The sequence below is a fragment of the Oncorhynchus clarkii genome, chromosome 12 (assembly GCF_045791955.1).
Source record: "Oncorhynchus clarkii lewisi isolate Uvic-CL-2024 chromosome 12, UVic_Ocla_1.0, whole genome shotgun sequence".
In the NCBI taxonomy this organism is placed as follows: domain Eukaryota; kingdom Metazoa; phylum Chordata; class Actinopteri; order Salmoniformes; family Salmonidae; genus Oncorhynchus; species Oncorhynchus clarkii.
In genome coordinates this window covers 101888510-101908120 of record NC_092158.1, presented here as the reverse complement: position 1 = coordinate 101908120, position 19611 = coordinate 101888510, and the positions used below count along the sequence as shown (strand labels likewise).

The 19611-nt window shown below is 42.2% G+C and overlaps 1 protein-coding gene across 1 annotated transcript; it reads left to right on the top strand.

Annotated features, from left to right (window-relative positions):
• Nucleotides 1–3238: 3238 nt before the first annotated feature.
• On the top strand, nucleotides 3239–19133 carry LOC139421753 (NACHT, LRR and PYD domains-containing protein 12-like). The gene is made up of 9 exons (XM_071172873.1): nucleotides 3239–3346; nucleotides 3719–5489; nucleotides 5727–5900; nucleotides 10515–10688; nucleotides 12609–12782; nucleotides 14342–14515; nucleotides 16471–16644; nucleotides 18099–18145; nucleotides 18531–19133. The coding sequence occupies exons 1-9, from the start codon at nucleotides 3310–3312 to the stop codon at nucleotides 19055–19057; spliced, it is 3252 nt and encodes a 1083-aa protein (XP_071028974.1). The 5' UTR covers nucleotides 3239–3309; the 3' UTR covers nucleotides 19058–19133.
• The last annotated feature ends 478 nt before the right edge of the window (nucleotides 19134–19611 follow it).

Here is a 19611-nt window from a genome sequence, read left to right as displayed (position 1 = left end):
TTAGGACACCTGCTGTTAACTCTTAACTACTTAGGACACCTGCTGTTAACTCTTAACTACTTAGGACAGCTCACCAGGTGTCCTAAATATCTGCCGACTAGGTGGGACTAGAGGCTTCATGCATAGTTACCCACCCACTAATACCCATAAGTGTAAAATGTCTTTAATCTCAGCACTTATACGACCAATTTTCTACTCTGAGACACTTTGTGGGTATGGACCCAGATCTCAACATATTGCTATAAAAAAAAACAGAATGTTTGTTTTACATAATAATAAAAAATGAGTATTATCAATGTAACCCACTGTAAAGACTGGGTTCAGTTGATTGTGTTGCACTGCTCATGTCCGCGTTCTGGAACTGTCCGCGTCCCCGTACAGAACTGTCCGCGTCCCCGTACAGAACTGTCCGCGTCCGCGTACAGAACTGTCTGCATCCCCGTACAGAACTGTCTGCGTCCCCGTACAGGACTGTCCTCGTCCCCGTACAGAACTGTCTGCGTCCCCGTACAGAACTGTCCGCGTCCCCGTACAGAACTGTCTGCGTCCCCGTACAGAACTGTCCTCATCCTCGCACAGAACTGTCCGCATCCCCGTACAGAACTGTCCTCATCCCCATACAGAACTGTCTGCGTCCCCGTACAGAACTGTCCTCATCCCCGTACAGAACTGTCCGCGTCCCCGTACAGAACTGTCCGCGTCCCCGTACAGAACTGTCCGCGTCCCCGTACAGAACTGTCCACGTCCCCGTACAGAACTGTCCGCGTCCCCGTACAGAACTGTCCACGTCCCCGTACAGAACTGTCCACGTCCCCGTACAGAACTGTCCACGTCCCCGTACAGAACTGTCCGCGTCCCCGTACAGAACTGTCTGCGTCCCCGTACAGAACTGTCCGCGTCCCCGTACAGAACAGTCCACGTCCCCGTACACAACTGTCCTCATCCCCGTACAGAACTGTCCGCGTCCCCGTACAGAACTGTCCACGTCCCCGTACAGAACTGTCCACGTCCCCGTACAGAACTGTCTGCGTCCCCGTTCGGTGTGGCGCCAAGTCGATTACGCGCAGATTGGACTGAGGTGATCTTGGGGAATAATGACGGAGTTTGTTACAGTGTTGAGACGCCGAAGTTTATTGTTCAATTTGCTTTTTTCTTTACGGTCAGGGACAGTATGAGTGTAGCCAGATCCTTTTCACTCTCTATCCTTGTTTCATTTTGTGGTTGACCGGATTCGTCATCATCATCGAGATGAGGGACAGAAACGACCTGCTAGCTAGTCGGTACAGCTCGGTAAGCTAGCTAGCTACTCTACCAGCAGCATCCTAGTTATCCTAGCTAGTCGGTACAGCTCGGTAATCTAGCTAGCTACTCTACCAGCAGCATCCTAGTTACCATAGCTACCACTACATCATCACCGGCTGTCTCTCGTTGACGGATGCTGGCTACCTCTGTCCGGTTCTCCTCTCTTCACTAGATGGACGGTAACTTTAGTGTTTAACCCCTCTGTGTCCAAGGACCAAACTTTTGAATATTATTTTCAGGACGCCTCAATAGCAGGTATTGAACCCCGGGTAAATAATCACTAGTCAGAACCTCAACCTCAGTATACATTCATTATAAAAATCATCTTAACATCTGATATTGTTAGTAAACAACCCCGAGAGTGCGTCTTCCAGCCCTCCAATAAATTACATAATTCAACCCTCCCGGTTAGTAAATTTACCTCAACATGCCCCCGGAGAAGGCAGAGTAACGACACCAGCCTTTTAGCGGGGCTGACAGACTGACTACAACGCTCCCGTCGCTAAATGAATCTCGTTATTAAAAATGACACACTGCTCTCTCGCGCCAACGAGCGTCTAGAAGTCAGTTCTATTTGTGACGCAGTTCGCGCTGCATCTCCTCATTGGTTTATAGAAGCAGGTACCCACGTGCCATCTCCTCATTGGTTTATAGAAGCAGGTACCCACGTGCCATCTCCTCATTGGTTTATAGAAGCAGGTACCCACGTGCCATCTCCTCATTGGTTTATAGAAGCAGGTACCCACGTGCCATCTCCTCATTGGTTTATAGAAGCAGGTACCCACGTGCCATCTCCTCATTGGTTTATAGAAGCAGGTACCCACGTGCCATCTCCTCATTGGTTTATAGAAGCAGGTACCCACGTGCCATCTCCTCATTGGTTTATAGAAGCAGGTACCCACGTGCCATCTCCTCATTGGTTTATAGAAGCAGGTACCCACGTGCCATCTCCTCATTGGTTTATAGAAGCAGGTACCCACGTGCCATCTCCTCATTGGTTTATAAAAGCAGGTACCCACGTGGCATCTCCTCATTGGTGCCATCTCATTTAGCAAAAAAACATAACTTAACAGAAACATAACTTCTTTAAACAATAAAAGCTCATTTACGAACATTTCTGAAAATTGATATATAGCTTTTTGGAATGAAACTCTTCATATGTTTCCCCATCTGAGCTCAGAGTAGTTGAGAGATGTAATGTTTGTCTCTGTTGTGTTGAAGACCAATCAAGCAGGAGCGACCAGCCTCCCCTGTTCCCAGCTGTGTGTCCATGAAGAGTAACCAGTCTATGGGTAAACCTATAAACTTTAGAGAGGGAGACTTTTCTACTGAACAAAGGTAAGAAGAACTCACAGGTCCTGGTCAGTGAGTTAAACAACACTGTCTCTAGTCATTTCTCCTCTCCCATTTTCCCATTTATTGTTGTTGTTTTCATAATCCATAGGCTAATCATTTTATCCAATTTCATAGTCCTAAAACAATATTAAACAAACACAACATTCCCTCCCTCCGTGTGTGTGTGTGTGTGTGTGTGTGTGTGTGTGTGTGTGTGTGTGTGTACTCCCTGGATGAGGAGATGTAATCTCATGTTTTGTCCACAGAAACCAACAGGAGAGATCAGAGTCAGAGATTCTCAGTGGTCAGTCTTCCCAGAGTCATCAAACAGACCTGGCCTCCATATTCAGTGTATGTGGTCCTGTTGTGTGCATTTGTTTTTGTTTACCTCAAGTAAAGTTGATCTGTCAATCATTCATTATTGTGTTAATGAGATAGCATTTATTCTCTTGCTTAACTTATTTACTTTATTTATTTCAGTTGCTTGAAGAGAAAATTATGACATTTGTGAAGAACGAGCTGAAGATGTTCAAGAGGATTCTTAGTCCAGAACTCCCAGAAGGCTTTGAGAGTCAGAAGCAGGATAAGGAAGTGGTGGATGCTGAAGATGAGAAGCAGGAGAGCAGTGCCAGTGAGGGGGCTCTGAAGATCACACTGCACATCCTGAGGAAAATGAACCAGAAGGAGCTTGCTGACACACTGGAGAAATGTAAGATCTGTCTGACTCATGTTGAATGATGTTTTATAACATTTAAAAGCTGTAGCTAAAGTACAGCTAAAGTAGCTGTGTAACTCAATGATATTGTAGCAGCCTTAACACAACACCTAGTGACCTCATCAAGTAGCAGCAGGGATGTGTTGTGTTGATTCATTTAGAGAGAGACTACATTAATAATACCATCAATAATACCAATAATAATATAATCAGTCACACCAGTCTGTAATGCATTATGAAAACATTTACACATTTATACAGGCAGTTAAAATAATACATTGTTTTAATGTACAACTTTATAACAGTCCTACAATACTGTAGGCATTAAAACAGATGTAATATTAATATCCTCTGTGTTATTTCTAGATTCAGATGAGCCTGCTGTGATTTGTCACCGTGAACTCAAATCTAATCTAAAGAAGAAGTTTCAATGTGTATTTGAGGGGATCGCTAAACAAGGAAACCCAACACTTCTCAATAAGATCTACACAGAGCTCTACATCACAGAGGGTGGAACAGGAGAGGTCAATAACGAACATGAGCTGAGACAGATTGAGACAACAACCAGGAAACAAGCAAGACCAGAGACTGCAATCAAATGTAACGACATCTTCAAACCCTTAACTGGACAAGACAAACGTATCAGAACTGTGCTGACAAAGGGAGTCGCTGGCATTGGAAAAACAGTCTCTGTGCAGAAGTTCATTCTGGACTGGGCTGAAGGAAAAGCAAATCAGGATGTCCAATTTGTATTTTCATTCCCTTTTCGGGAGCTGAATTTGATGAAAGGGGACAAACACACTTTCATTGAACTTCTTAATCACTTCTCAATGGAAACCAAACAATCAAGAATCTCCAACTACGACAAGTACAAAGTTCTGTTAATCTTTGATGGTCTGGATGAGTGCCGACTGCCCCTAGACTTCCAGAAGAACAAGATATGTTGTGACGTCACAGAGTCAACCTCAGTGGATGTTCTGCTGACAAATCTCATCAAGGGAAATCTGCTTCCCTCTGCTCTCCTCTGGATAACTACCCGACCTGCAGCAGCCAATAAGATCCCTTCAGGGTGTGTTGAACAGGTGACAGAGGTACGAGGGTTCAATGACCCACAGAAGGAGGAGTACTTCAGGAAGAGATTCAGTGATGAGGACCTGGCCAGCAGAATCATCTCACACATAAAGACATCAAGGAGCCTCCACATCATGTGCCACATTCCAGTCTTCTGTTGGATTTCTGCAACAGTCCTTGAGCACATGCTGAAACATAAGAGAGAAGAGATGCCCAAGACTCTGACTGAGATGTACACACACCTTGTGGTGTTTCATACCAAACAGAAGAATGAAAAGTATCTTGGGAAAGAAGAGACAGGTCCACACTGGAATAAAGAGAGCATTCTGTCACTGGGAAAACTGGCTTTTCAACAGCTTGTGAAGGGCAATCTGATTTTCTATGAAGGAGACCTGAAGGAGGCTGGCATTGATGTCAATGAAGCCTCAGTGTACTCAGGATTGTGCACACAGCTCTTTAAAGAGGAATGTGTGCTGTACCAGGACAAGGTGTACTGCTTTGTTCATCTGAGCATTCAGGAGTTTCTGGCTGCTGAATATGTGTTCCTCTCATTCATCAACAACAATGAGAATCTAATGGCCAAATCGCAAACAAGTGACAAGCCTGAAGTTACTGTCTACAAGAGTGCTGTGGATAAAGCCTTACAAAGTGAGACAGGAAACCTGGACCTTTTCCTCCGCTTCCTTCTGGGCCTCTCACTGGAGTCCAATCAGAAGTACTTACAAGGTCTACTGACAAAGACCAGAAGCATCTCACAGAGCCATGTAGAAACAGTCAAGTACATTAAGGAGAAGATCAGGGAGAATCCCTCTCCAGAGAGGAGCATCAATCTGTTCCACTGTCTGAATGAACTGAATGACCAGTCTCTAGTGGAGGAGATCCAAAGCTACCTGAGCTCAGGAAGTCTCTCTAGAGCCAAACTGTCACCTGCACAGTGGTCAGCTCTGGTCTTTGTGTTGCTGACTTCAGAAAAGGAGCTGGATGTGTTTGACCTGAAGAAATACTCCAGATCAGAGGAAGGTCTTCTGAGGCTGCTGCGAGTGGTCAAAGTCTCCAGAGCTGCTCTGTGAGTAAATAAAATGACATATAAGAAGTAATCATCAGGAAGAAATATTCATTTTATAGAAAAATATGTATTCTAACATGTGTATAATATTATATTGAATAACATATTGAATAAATGCATCTATAATGAATCTATATGTTGTTTTGGATAATTAACCAAATGCATCTGCCATTGTCCTACTACAATACTCATTAAATTAGCAGTGTGTTTGTGAAGTCATGATGATCTCTTTGTCAGGCTGTCAGGCTGTGGAGTCACAGAGGAAGGCTGTGCTTCTCTGGTCTCAGCTCTGGAGTCAAACCCCTCACATCTGAGAGAGCTGGATCTGAGTAACAATGACCTGAAGGATTCAGGAGTGAAGCTGCTCTCTGCTGGACTGGGGAATCCCCACTGTAAACTGGAGACTCTGAGGTCAGTATTCCTGTAAATGGTCAACAAGTGATAACTGTTCACCAGATCCACATGTGTTTACCAGACAAACATAGTCCACACCATATTTATTGGCATATTTAGCCACTGGGATGTTTGACCATTTTTCAAGGCAAAACTGCTCCAGCTCCTTCAAGTTGGATGGGCTCCGCTGGTGCAATCTGTAAGTCATTCCACAGATTCTCAATTGGATTGTGCTTTGACTTGACCATTCCAAGACATTTACATTTTTCCCACTCAAGTGTTTCTTTAGCAGTCTCAAATCTCTGGAAGACTGAAACAGGTTTCCCTCAAGAATTTCCCAGTATTTAGCGCCATCCATCATTCCTTCTATTCTAACCAGTTTCCCAGTCCCTGCTGATGAAAAACATCTCCACAGCATGATGTTGCCACCACCATGCTTCACTGTGGGGATGGTGTTCTCGGGGTGATGAGAGGTGTTGGGTTTGCGCCAGACATAGCATTTTCCTTGATGGCCTTAAAGCTCCATTTTAGTGTCTTCTGACCAGAGTACCTTCGTCCTATGTTTGGGGAATCCAGCTCTGTGGAGTGTACTGCTTAAAGTGGTCCTATGGACAGATACTCCAATCTCCGCTGTCTGTTATTGGTAATGGTGAGAGGTTAGCATGTTTTGTTGTAGCCTCTAACTTTCTCACTCATTGTATTTTTTATTTCACCTTTATTTAACCAGATAAGCTAGTTGAGAACATATTCTCATTTGCAACTGCGACCTGGCCAAGATAAAGCAGAGCAATTCGACACATACAACAACACAGAGTTACACATGGAATAAACAAAACATACAGTCAATAATACAGTAGAACAAAATAAAACAAAAAGTATATGAACAGTGAGTGCAATTGAGGTAAGATAAGGGAGTTAAGGCAATAAATAGGCCATGGTGGCAAAGTAATTACAATATAGCAATTAAACACTGGAATGGTAGATGTGCAGAAGATGAATGTGCAAGTAGAGATACTAGGGTGCAAAGGAGCAAGATAAATCAATAAATACAGTATGGGGATGAGGTAGATAGATGGGCTATATACAGGTGCAGTGATCCGTGAGCTGCTCTGACAGCTGGTGCTTAAAGCTAGTGAGGGAGATAAGAGTCTCCAGCTTCAGAGATTTTTGCAGTTTGTTCCAGTCATTGGCAGCAGAGAACTGGAAGGAGAGGCGGCCAAATGAGGAATTGGCTTTGGGGGTGACCAGTGAAAAATACCTGCTGGAGCGCGTGCTACGAGTGGGTGCTGCTATGGTGACCAGTGAGCTGAGATAAGGCGGGGCTTTACCTAGCAGAGACTTGTAGAGTAGAGTGCTGGAGGCTATATTTTATAGATGACATCGCCGAAGTCGAGGATTGGTAGGATGGTCAGTTTTACGAGGGTATGTTTGGCTGCATAAGTGAAGGATGCTTTGTTGCAAAATAGGAAGCTGATTCTAGATTTAGATTTGGATTGGAGATGCTTAATGGGAGTCTGGAAGGAGAGTTTACAGTCTAACAAAAAACCTAGGTATTTGTATTTGTCCACATATTCTAAGTCAGAGCCGTCCAGAGTAGTGATACTGGACGGTCGGGCTGGTGCAGGCAGTGATCAGTTGGCCAGAAGTATACAGAATGGTGTCGTCTGCGTAGAGGTGAATCAGCGAATCACCAGCAGCGAGAGCGACATCATTGATGTATACAGAGAAGTGAGTCGGCCTGAGAATTGAACCCTGTGGCACATCCATAGAGACTGCCAGAGGTCCGGCCAACAGGCCCTGCGATTTGACACACTGAACTCTATCAGAGCAGTAGTTGGTGAACCAGGCGAGGCAATCATTTGAAAAACCAAGGCTGTTGAGTCTGCCAATAAGAATGTGGTGATTGACAGACTCGAAAGCCTTGGCCAGGTCGATGAATAAGGCTGCACGGTACTGTCCTTTATCGATGGCAGTTATGATAATGTTTAGGACTTTGAGCATGGCTGAGGTGCACCCATGACCAGCTCTGAAACCAGATTGCATAGTGGAGAAGGTATGGTGGGATTCAAAATGGTGGGTGTTCTGTTTGTTAACTTGGCTTTCGAAGATTTTAGAAAGGCAGGGCAGGATTGATATAGGTCTATAAGAGTGCTGGTCTAGAGTGTCTCCCCCTTTGAAGAGGGGGATGACCGCGGCAGCTTTCAAATCTTTGGGAATCTCAGACGACACGAAAGAGAGGTTGAACAGGCTAGTAATTGTGTTGCAACAGTTCCAGCAGATAATTTTAGAAAGAGAGGGTCCAGATTGTCTAGCCCGGCAGATTTGTAGGGGTCCAGGTTTTGGAGTTCTTTAAGAACATCAGCTATCTGGATTTGGGTGAAGGAGAAATAGGGGAGGCTTGGGCGAGTTGCTGTGGGGAGTGCAGGGCTGTTGACCGGGGTAGGGTTAGCCAGGTGGAAAGCATGGCCAGCCATAGAAAAATGCATCTTGAAATTCTCGATTATCGTAGATTTATCGTGACAGTGTTTCCTAGCCTCAGTGCAGTGGGCAGCTGGGAGGAGGTGCTCTTATTCTCTATGGACTTTACAGTGTCCCAGAACTTTTTTGAGTTTGTGCTACAGGATGCAAATTTCTGCTTAAAAAAGCTAGCCTTAGCTTTCCTAACTGCCTGTGCATATTTGTTCCTGACTTCCTTGAAAACTTGCATATCACGGGGGCTATTCAATGCTAATGCAGAATGCCACAGGATGTTTTGTGTTGGTTAAGGGCAGTCAGGTCTGGAGAGAACCAAGGGCTATATCTGTTCCTGGTTCTACATTTCTTGAGAGGGGCATGCTTATTTAAGATGGTGAGGAAGGCACTTTTAAAGAATGACCAGGGGTCCTCTACTGACGGGATGAGGTCAATTTCCTTCCAGAATACCCGGGCCAGGTCGATTCGGAAGGCCTGGTCGCTGAAGTGTTTTATGGAGCATTTGACAGTGATGAGTGGAGGTCGTTTGACCGCAGACCCGTTACGGATGCAGGCAATGAGGCAGTGATCGCTGAGATCTTGGTTGAAAACAGCAGAGGTGTATTTGGAGGGCAAGTTGGTCAGGATGATATCGTTGAGGGTGACCGTGTTTAAGGCTTTAGGGAGGTACCTGGAAGGTTAATTGATAATTTGTGAAAGATTCAGATCTGTTTAAACCAACTCTTAGTTTCCTGATTCAGATCAGTTCAAACCAACTCTTAGTGTCCTGATTCAGATCAGTTCAAACCAACTCTTAGTGTCCTGATTCAGATCTGTTTAAACCAACTCTTAGTGTCCTGATTCAGATCAGTTCAAACCAACTCTTAGTGTCCTGATTCAGATCTGTTTAAACCAACTCTTAGTTTCCTGATTCAGATCAGTTCAAACCAACTCTTAGTGTCCTGATTCAGATCTGTTTAAACCAACTCTTAGTGTCCTGATTCAGATCTGTTTAAACCAACTCTTAGTGTCCTGATTCAGATCTGTTTAAACCAACTCTTAGTGTCCTGATTCAGATCTGTTCAAACCAACTCTTAGTGTTATTATTCATTATTTATGATTTGTATTAATCAAGATTAAGATTATTAATCATAATCAGGATTCATTTAGTATTGTTTAGAAATGTGTTATCTACTCCCTTAGACAGAAAGTTACTCCAGTCATCATCCACAGTTCAGTTACTAAACACAACCAAAACACAACCCAAAACACAACCCAAAACACAACCAAAAATGCAACCAATGAGTTTGGAACCAAATACTAAACTTTTGACTACTTTAATACACTATGAGTGAATTGGTCAGAATACTTATGACTTCTTCAAATGGGGGGACTAGATACATAATGTGCTTTTATTTTTCTAAATCTTGAAACAGATATGTATTAAAATACCCTAAAATAAAAGGTGACATTATATACTGTCACCTCATATGAAACATTTGATCTGAAATCTATAATGTTGGAGTATAGAGACACATTTAAAATGTTAACTTCACTGTCTAAATAGATATGTTGTGGACTGTATACTCAATGCAATCTAAATCTGATACCTCACTGTCTAAATAGATATGGTGTGGACTGTATACTCAATACAATCTAAATCTGATACCTCACTGTCTAAATAGATATGGTGTGGACTGTATACTCAATACAATCTAAATCTGATACCTCACTGTCTAAATAGATATGGTATGGACTGTATACTCAATACAATCTAAATCTGATTCCTCACTGTCTAAATAGATATGGTGTGGACTGTATACTCATTACAATCTAAATCTGATTCCTCACTGTCTAAATAGATATGGTGTGGACTGTATACTCAATACAATCTAAATCTGATACCTCACTGTCTGTCTTCTGACTGATACTGCTTTTTAAACTGGTCTGGTCAGTCTACTATAATATTTGTACTATGTATTTTTCTATCTGCAGGCAATACTTTGATCATTTGTTATTTCTAATAATGAAACATTAATTTATTAATAGATATGGCAGGTTTCAGGACACAGGTATATCTGAATATTTTTTATATCTGAATATTTAAAAAAAAATATACTGCCACGATTTTCACCACCAAAGAATATCAGTGTGATTTTAATATGATTTGACTCTTTGCAGGCTGTCAGGCTGTCGAGTCACGGAGGAAGGCTGTGCTTCTCTGGTCTCAGCTCTGAGGTCAAACCCCTCACACCTGAGAGAGCTGGACCTGAGTAACAATGACCTGAAGGATTCAGGAGTGAAGCTGCTCTCTGATGGACTGGGGAATCCCCACTGTAAACTGGAGACTCTGAGGTCAGTATTCCTGTAGTTGGTCAACAACTGATAACTGTTCACCAGATCCACATGTGTTTACCAGGCACACATAGTCCACACCATATGTGTTTGGACAGTGAGGCTTACAGTTTTAAATTTGGTGCTATGCTCCAGCATTTTGGATTTGAGAAACAATGTTTCATATTAGGAGACAGTACAGAATGTCACCTTTTATTTGAGGTTAAAGGTGAGAGGTTAGTATGTTTTGTTGTAGCCTCTGTTATTGGTAATGGTGAGAGGTTAGCATGTTTTGTTGTAGCCTCTGTTATTGGTAATGGTGAGAGGTTAGCATGTGTTGTTGTAGTCTTTGTTATTGGTAATGGTGAGAGGTTAGTATGTTTTGTTGTAGTCTCTGTTATTGGTAATGGTGAGAGGTTAGCATGTTTGGTTGTAGTCTCTGTTATTGGTAATGGTGAGAGGTTAGCATGTTTTGTTGTAGCCTCTGTTATTGGTAATGGTGAGAGGTTAGTATGTTTTGTTGTAGCCTCTGTTATTGGTAATGGTGAGAGGTTAGCATGTTTTGTTGTAGCCTCTGTTATTGGTAATGGTGAGAGGTTAGCATGTGTTGTTGTAGTCTTTGTTATTGGTAATGGTGAGAGGTTAGCATGTTTTGTTGTAGCCTCTGTTATTGGTAATGGTGAGAGGTTAGTATGTTTTGTTGTAGCCTCTGTTATTGGTAATGGTGAGAGGTTAGCATGTTTTGTTGTAGCCTCTGTTATTGGTAATGGTGAGAGGTTAGCATGTTTTGTTGTAGCCTCTGTTATTGGTAATGGTGAGAGGTTAGCATGTTTTGTTGGAGCCTCTGTTATTGGTAATGGTGAGAGGTTAGCATGTTTTGTTGTAGTCTCTGTTATTGGTAATGGTGAGAGGTTAGTATGTTTTGTTGTAGCCTCTGTTATTGGTAATGGTGAGAGGTTACCATGTTTTGTTGTAGCCTCTGTAACTCTCTCACTCATTATTATTCATGATTAATTCATGATCTTTCTCAGTCAAGGCGTCACAGGCTTGATGTCTCATTGTGTTCGAGGAATATGGGACCAGATAAACTTTTGACATATTTAGTACACTTTAAGTGTCAGAATACTTATGACTTCTTCAAATGGGGGGACTAGATACATAAAATGCTTTAATTTTTCTAAACGTTGAAACAGATATGTATTAAAATATCCTCAAATAAAAGGTGACATTATAAACTGTCACCTCATATGAAACATTTGATCTGAAATCCAAAATGTTGGAGTATAGAGACACAATTAAAATGCTAGCTTCACTGTCAAAATAGATATAGATGATGTGGACTGTATACTCAATACAATCTTAATCTGATTCCTCACTGTCTAAATAGATATGGTGTGGACTGTATACTCAATACAATCTAAATCTGATACCTCACTGTCAAAATAGATATGGTGTGGACTGTATACTCAATACAATCTAAATCTGATACAATCTAAATCTGATACCTCACTGTCTAAATAGATATGGTGTGGACTGTATACTCAATACAATCTACATCTGATACCTCACTGTCTAAATAGATATGGTGTGGACTGTATACTCATTACAATCTAAATCTGATTCCTCACTGTCTAAATAGATATGGTGTGGACTGTTTACTCAATACAATCTAAATCTGATTCCTCACTGTCTGTCTTCTGACTGATACTGCTTTTTAAACTGGTCTGGTCAGTCTACTCAAATATTTGTACTATATATTTTTCTATCTGCAGGCAATACTTTGATCATTTGTTATTTCTAATAATGAAACATTCATTTATGAATAGATATGGCAGGTTTCAGGACACAGATATATCTGAATATTTAAAAAAAAATATACTGCCACGATTTTCACCACCAAAGAATAGCAGTGTGATTTTAATATGATTTGACTCTTTGCAGGCTGTCAGGCTGTCGAGTCACAGAGGAAGGCTGTGCTTCTCTGGTCTCAGCTCTGAGGTCAAACCCCTCACACCTGAGAGAGCTGGACCTGAGTAACAATGACCTGAAGGATTCAGGAGTGAAGCTGCTCTCTGATGGACTGGGGAATCCCCACTGTACTCTGGAGACTCTGAGGTCAGTATTCCTGTAGTTGGTCAACAAGTGATAACTGTTCACCAGATCCACATGTGTTTGTCAGGCACACATAGTCCACACCATATGTGTTTGGACAGTGAGGCTTACAGTTTTAAATTTGGTGCTATGCTCCAGCATTTTGGATTTGAGATATAATGTTTCATATTAGGAGACAGTACAGAATGTCACCTTTTATTTGAGGTTAAAGGTGAGAGGTTAGTATGTTTTGTTGTAGTCTCTGTTATTGGTAATGGTGAGAGGTTAGTATGTTTTGTTGTAGCCTCTGTTATTGGTAATGGTGAGAGGTTAGCATGTTTTGTTGTAGCCTCTGTTATTGGTAATGTTGAGAGGTTAGTATGTTTTGTTGTATCCTGTTATTGGTAATGGTGAGAGGTTAGCATGTTTTGTTGTAGCCTCTGTTATTGGTAATGGTGAGAGGTTAGCATGTGTTGTTGTAGTCTTTGTTATTGGTAATGGTGAGAGGTTAGCATGTTTTGTTGTAGCCTCTGTTATTGGTAATGGTGAGAGGTTAGTATGTTTTGTTGTAGCCTCTGTTATTGGTAATGGTGAGAGGTTAGCATGTTTTGTTGTAGCCTCTGTTATTGGTAATGGTGAGAGGTTAGCATGTTTTGTTGTAGCCTCTGTTATTGGTAATGGTGAGAGGTTAGTATGTTTTGTTGTAGCCTCTGTCATTGGTAATGGTGAGAGGTTACCATGTTTTGTTGTAGCCTCTGTAACTCTCTCACTCATTATTATTCATGATTAATTCATGATCTTTCTCAGTCAAGGCGTCACAGGCTTGATGTCTCATTGTGTTCGAGGAATATGGGACCAGATAAACTTTTGACATATTTAGTACACTTTAAGTGTCAGAATACTTATGACTTCTTCAAATGGGGGGACTAGATACATAAAATGCTTTAATTTTTCTAAACGTTGAAACAGATATGTATTAAAATATCCTCAAATAAAAGGTGACATTATAAACTGTCACCTCATATGAAACATTTGATCTGAAATCCAAAATGTTGGAGTATAGAGACACAATTAAAATGCTAGCTTCACTGTCAAAATAGATATAGATGATGTGGACTGTATACTCAATACAATCTTAATCTGATTCCTCACTGTCTAAATAGATATGGTGTGGACTGTATACTCAATACAATCTAAATCTTATACCTCACTGCCTAAATAGATATGGTGTGGACTGTATACTCAATACAATCTAAATCTGATACCTCACTGTCTAAATAGATATGGTGTGGACTGTATACTCATTACAATCTAAATCTGATACCTCACTGTCTGTCTTCTGACTGATTCTGCTTTTTAAACTGGTCTGGTCCGTCTACTCAAATATTTGTACTATATATTTTTCTATCTGCAGGCAATACTTTGATCATTTGTTATTTCTAATAATGAAACATTCATTTATGAATAGATATGGCAGGTTTCAGGACACAGATATATCTGAATATTTTAAAAAAAATATACTGCCACGATTTTCACCACCAAAGAATAGCAGTGTGATTTTAATATGATTTGACTCTTTGCAGGCTGTCAGGCTGTCGAGTCACAGAGGAAGGCTGTGCTTCTCTGGTCTCAGCTCTGAGGTCAAACCCCTCACACCTGAGAGAGCTGGACCTGAGTAACAATGACCTGAAGGATTCAGGAGTGAAGCTGCTCTCTGATGGACTGGGGAATCCCCACTGTACTCTGGAGACTCTGAGGTCAGTATTCCTGTAGTTGGTCAACAAGTGATAACTGTTCACCAGATCCACATGTGTTTATCAGGCACACATAGTCCACACCATATGTGTTTGGACAGTGAGGCTTACAGTTTTAAATTTGGTGCTATGCTCCAGCATTTTGGATTTGAGATATAATGTTTCATATTAGGAGACAGTACAGAATGTCACCTTTTATTTGAGGTTAAAGGTGAGAGGTTAGTATGTTTTGTTGTAGTCTCTGTTATTGGTCATGGTGAGAGGTTAGTATGTTTTGTTGTAGCCTCTGTTATTGGTAATGGTGAGAGGTTAGCATGTTTTGTTGTAGTCTATGTTATTGGTAATGGTGAGAGGTTAGCATGTTTTGTTGTAGCCTCTGTTATTGGTAATGGTGAGAGGTTAGCATGTTTTGTTGTAGCCTCTGTTATTGGTAATGGTGAGAGGTTAGTATGTTTTGTTGTATCCTGTTATTGGTAATGGTGAGAGGTTAGCATGTTTTGTTGTAGCCTCTGTTATTGGTAATGGTGAGAGGTTAGCATGTTTTGTTGTAGCCTCTGTTATTGGTAATGGTGAGAGGTTAGCATGTTTTGTTGTAGTCTGTTATTGGTAATGGTGAGAGGTTAGCATGTTTTGTTGTAGCCTCTGTTATTGGTAATGGTGAGAGGTTAGTATGTTTTGTTGTAGCCTCTGTTATTGATAATGGTGAGAGGTTAGCATGTTTTGTTGTAGCCTCTGTTATTGGTAATGGTGAGAGGTTAGCATGTTTTGTTGTAGTCTGTTATTGGTAATGGTGAGAGGTTAGCATGTTTTGTTGTAGCCTCTGTTATTGGTAATGGTGAGAGGTTAGTATGTTTTGTTGTAGCCTCTGTTATTGGTTATGGTGAGAGGTTAGCATGTTTTGTTGTAGTCTGTTTTTGGTAATGGTGAGAGGTTAGTATGTTTTGTTGTAGTCTCTGTTATTGGTAATGGTGAGAGGTTAGCATGTTTGGTTGTAGTCTCTGTTATTGGTTATGGTGAGAGGTTAGCATGTTTTGTTGTAGCCTCTGTTATTGGTAATGGTGAGAGGTTAGCATGTTTTGTTGTAGTCTCTGTAACTTTCTCACTCATTGTTATTCATGATTGTTTCATGATTTTTCTTAATCATGGCATCATCAGGATTATTTTATTATTGTTTAGAAACATGTTATCTACTCTCTTAGACAGAAAAGTACTCCACTCATCATCCACCATTTTATTATTGGGCAAAACACAACCAAAACAAACTGCAAATGCAACCAACGAGTTTCAGTCACAAAACGAAATGTGTCTTAAAATACCCTCAAATTAAAGTTGACATTATATACTGTCACCTCATATGAAACATTTGACCTCAAATCCAAAATGTTGGAGAATAGAGCCACATTTAAAATGTTAGCTTTACTGTCTAAATAGATATGGTGTGGACTGTATACTCAATACAATCTAAATCTGATACCTCACTGTCTAAATAGATATGGTGTAGACTGTATACTCAATACAATCTAAATCTGATACCTCACTGTCTAAATAGATATGGTGTGGACTGTATACTCAATACAATCTAAATCTGATTCATCACTGTCTAAATAGATATGGTGTGGACTGTATACTCAATACAATCTAAATCTGATACCTCACTGTCTAAATAGATATGGTGTGGACTGTATACTCAATACAATCTAAATCTGATACCTCACTGTCTAAATAGATATGGTGTGGACTGTATACTCAATACAATCTAAATCTGATTCCTCACTGTCTAAATAGATATGGTGTGGACTGTATACTCAATACAATCTAAATCTGATACCTCACTGTCTAAATAGATATGGTGTGGACTGTATACTCAATACAATCTAAATCTTGAAAAAAAATTACTGCCACTATTTTCACTACCAAAGAATATCAGTGTGATTTTAATATGATTTGACTCTTTGCAGGCTATCAGGCTGTCTAGTCACAAAGGAAGGCTGTGCTTCTCTGGTCTCAGCTCTGAGGTCAAACCCCTCACACCTGAGAGAGCTGGACCTGAGCTACAATCACCCAGGAGACTCAGGAGTCAGACTGCTCTCTGCTGGACTGGAGGATCCACACTGCAGACTGGAGAAACTCAAGTATGTAGAGGGTTTATGTCAATGTTCATATCAGACATGTTAGACTTATCAGGCTAGTTAAGACAAACATTCTTACCACCACTTGGACAAAGTTGTATGCTGACTGTGTGTGTGTCCGTGTGTGTGTGTGTCCAGTGTCCTGTGTGTGTGTGTGTGTCCAGTGTCCTGTGTGCGTGTGTCCAGTGTCCTGTGTGTGTGTGTGTCCTGTGTGTGTGAGTGTCCTGTGTGTGTGTGTGTGTGTGCAGTGTCCTGTGTGTGTGTGTGTCCAGTGTCCTGTGTGTGTGTCCTGTGTGTGTGAGTGTCCTGTGTGTGTGTGTGTGTGTGTCCTGTGTGTGTGTGTGTCCAGTGTCCTGTGTGTGTGTGTGTCCAGTGTCCTGTGTGTGTGTGTGTCCAGTGTCCTTTGTGTGTGTGTGTCCAGTGTCCTGTGTGTGTGTCCTGTGTGTGTGTGAGTGTCTTGTGTGTGTGTGTGTGTACAGTGTCCTGCGTGTGTGTGTGTCCAGTGTCCTGTGTGTGTGTGTGTGTGTGTGTGTGTGTGTGTGTGTGTGTGTCCAGTGTCCTGTGTGTGTGTCCAGTGTCCTGTGTGTGTGAGTGTCCTGTGTGTGTCCAGTGTCCTGTGTGTGTGAGTGTCCTGTGTGTGTGAGTGTCCTGTGTGTGTCCAGTGTCCTGTGTGTGTGAGTGTCCTGTGTGTGTGTGTGTGTCCAGTGTCCTGGGGGTGTGTGTGTCCAGTGTCCTGGGGGTGTGTGTGTCCAGTGTCCTTTGTGTGTGTGTGTCCAGTGTCCTGTGTGTGTGTCCTGTGTGTGTGTGTGTGTCCTGTGTGTGTGTGTGTGTCCAGTGTCCTGTGTGTGTGTCCTGTGTGTGTGTCCAGTGTCCTGTGTGTGTGTGTGTGTGTGTGTGTGTGTGTGTCCTGTGTGTGTGTGTGTGTGTGTGTCCAGTGTCCTGTGTGTGTGTGTGTGTGTGTGTGTGTGTGTGTGTGTGAGTGTCCTGTGTGTGTGTGTGAGTGTCCTGTGTGTGTGTGTGTGAGTGTCCTGTGTGTGTGTGAGTGTCCTGTGTGTGTGTGACAAAGTTGTGTGTGTGTTCAGTGGAAATCTCTCAATCTCTCACACAGTGGACACACACACACACACACACACACACAGTACACACACACAGTACACACACAGTACACACACACAAACAAGCACTGAACACACACACACGACACACACACTCACACACACACACACACACACACACACACACACACAGTACACACAAACACTCACACACATACTGGACACTCACAAACTGGACACACACACAGTACACACACACACACACTGGACAAACACACAGACAAACATTCGCTTGATATATGCTTGATATACGTGTGTGTGTGTGTGTGTGTGTGTGTGTGTGTGTGTGTGTGTTCAGGTGTATCCCTCAATGACTGTCTGTTCTTCTGCTTACCGCTACAGTGTGGAACATGGTGGAGAGAACAGAATGAAACCTGGACTTAGAAAATGTGAGTGTTGACTGCTGTGAAGAATATGACTAAGAATAAGTCTTAATTCAAGTTAAGTCAAAGTCAAAGACCACCATCATTACTTACTTGGTCATATTAAATATCAGCTGTAGTTCTACAGAAGCAGAAATCAGGGACATCAATGTTTACAAAGAGTTGATTTGACAATGTGTGTGTGTGTGTGTGTGTGTGTGTGTGATTAATGTGAATAAGTGTGTTTTATATTACCATACAGTATAACATATGATCATTCAACAAGTCTCAAGTTACCTTTCTCCTTTTGATACCTAGAAACATCTACATTAAATGAATTAGTGAAAAGTGAGTTAACATTCTAATGTGAATGATGATGATTTCTAATATTGTGTCTGGTTTCATCCATCAGATGTCTGTGATCTCACACTGGACCTAAACACAGTAAACAGACTCCTCTCTCTGTCTGAGGAGAACAGAAAGGTGACATGTAGGAGAGAGGAGCAGCCGTATCCTGATCACCCAGAGAGATTTGAGGACTGTGAACAGGTGCTGTGTAGAGAGGGTCTGACTGGGCGCTGTTACTGGGAGGTAGAGTGGAGTGGGAGAGAGGCTGTTATAGGAGTGACATATAAAGGAATCAACAGGAGAGGAAGGGGTGATGACTGTTGTCTTGGATACAATGACAAGTCCTGGAGTCTGTTCTGCTATGACAACAGTTACTATGCCAGGCACAATAATAATCCCACTACCATAGACGTCCCCTCCTCCGGCTCCCACAGGGTAGGAGTGTATCTGGACTGGCCAGCCGGCACTCTGTCCTTCTATAGAGCCTCCTCTGTCACACTGACCCACCTGATCACATTCACCTCCACATTCACTGAGCCCCTCTATCCAGGGTTTGGGGTTTGGTGGGATGGCGACTCAGTGTCCCTGTGATACACACACACACTGGACACAAACAACTCACACACACTGAAACACACAAATGCAAACAAACAGGCACTGGACGCACACACACTGGACACACACACACTGGACACACACACACACTGGACACACACACACTGGACACACAGACACACACACTGGACACACACACACACACTGGACACAAACACACACACACACACACTGGACACACACACACTGGACACACACACACTGAACACACACACACACACACATTGGACACACACATACACACACACTGGACACACACACACACACCTGCTGGACACACACACTAGATACACACACACACTGGACACACACACACACACACACACACACTGGACTCACAGACACACGCTGGACACACACACACACACTGGACGCACACACACACACACACACACAATGGACACACACACACACACACACTGGACTTACAGACACACACTGGACACACACACACACACACACACACACACACACACACACTGGTCACACACACTCTGGACACACACACACACACTGGACTCACAGACACA

Coding starts and splice junctions, on each gene's coding strand:
- LOC139421753 (XM_071172873.1), top strand. CDS start 3,310: ATGAACCAGAAGGAGCTTGCTGACACACTGGAGAAAT. Junction 3,347..3,718: donor TGCTGACACACTGGAGAAAT/GTAAGATCTGTC, acceptor TGTTATTTCTAG/ATTCAGATGAGCCTGCTGTG. Junction 5,490..5,726: donor AAAGTCTCCAGAGCTGCTCT/GTGAGTAAATAA, acceptor TCTCTTTGTCAG/GCTGTCAGGCTGTGGAGTCA.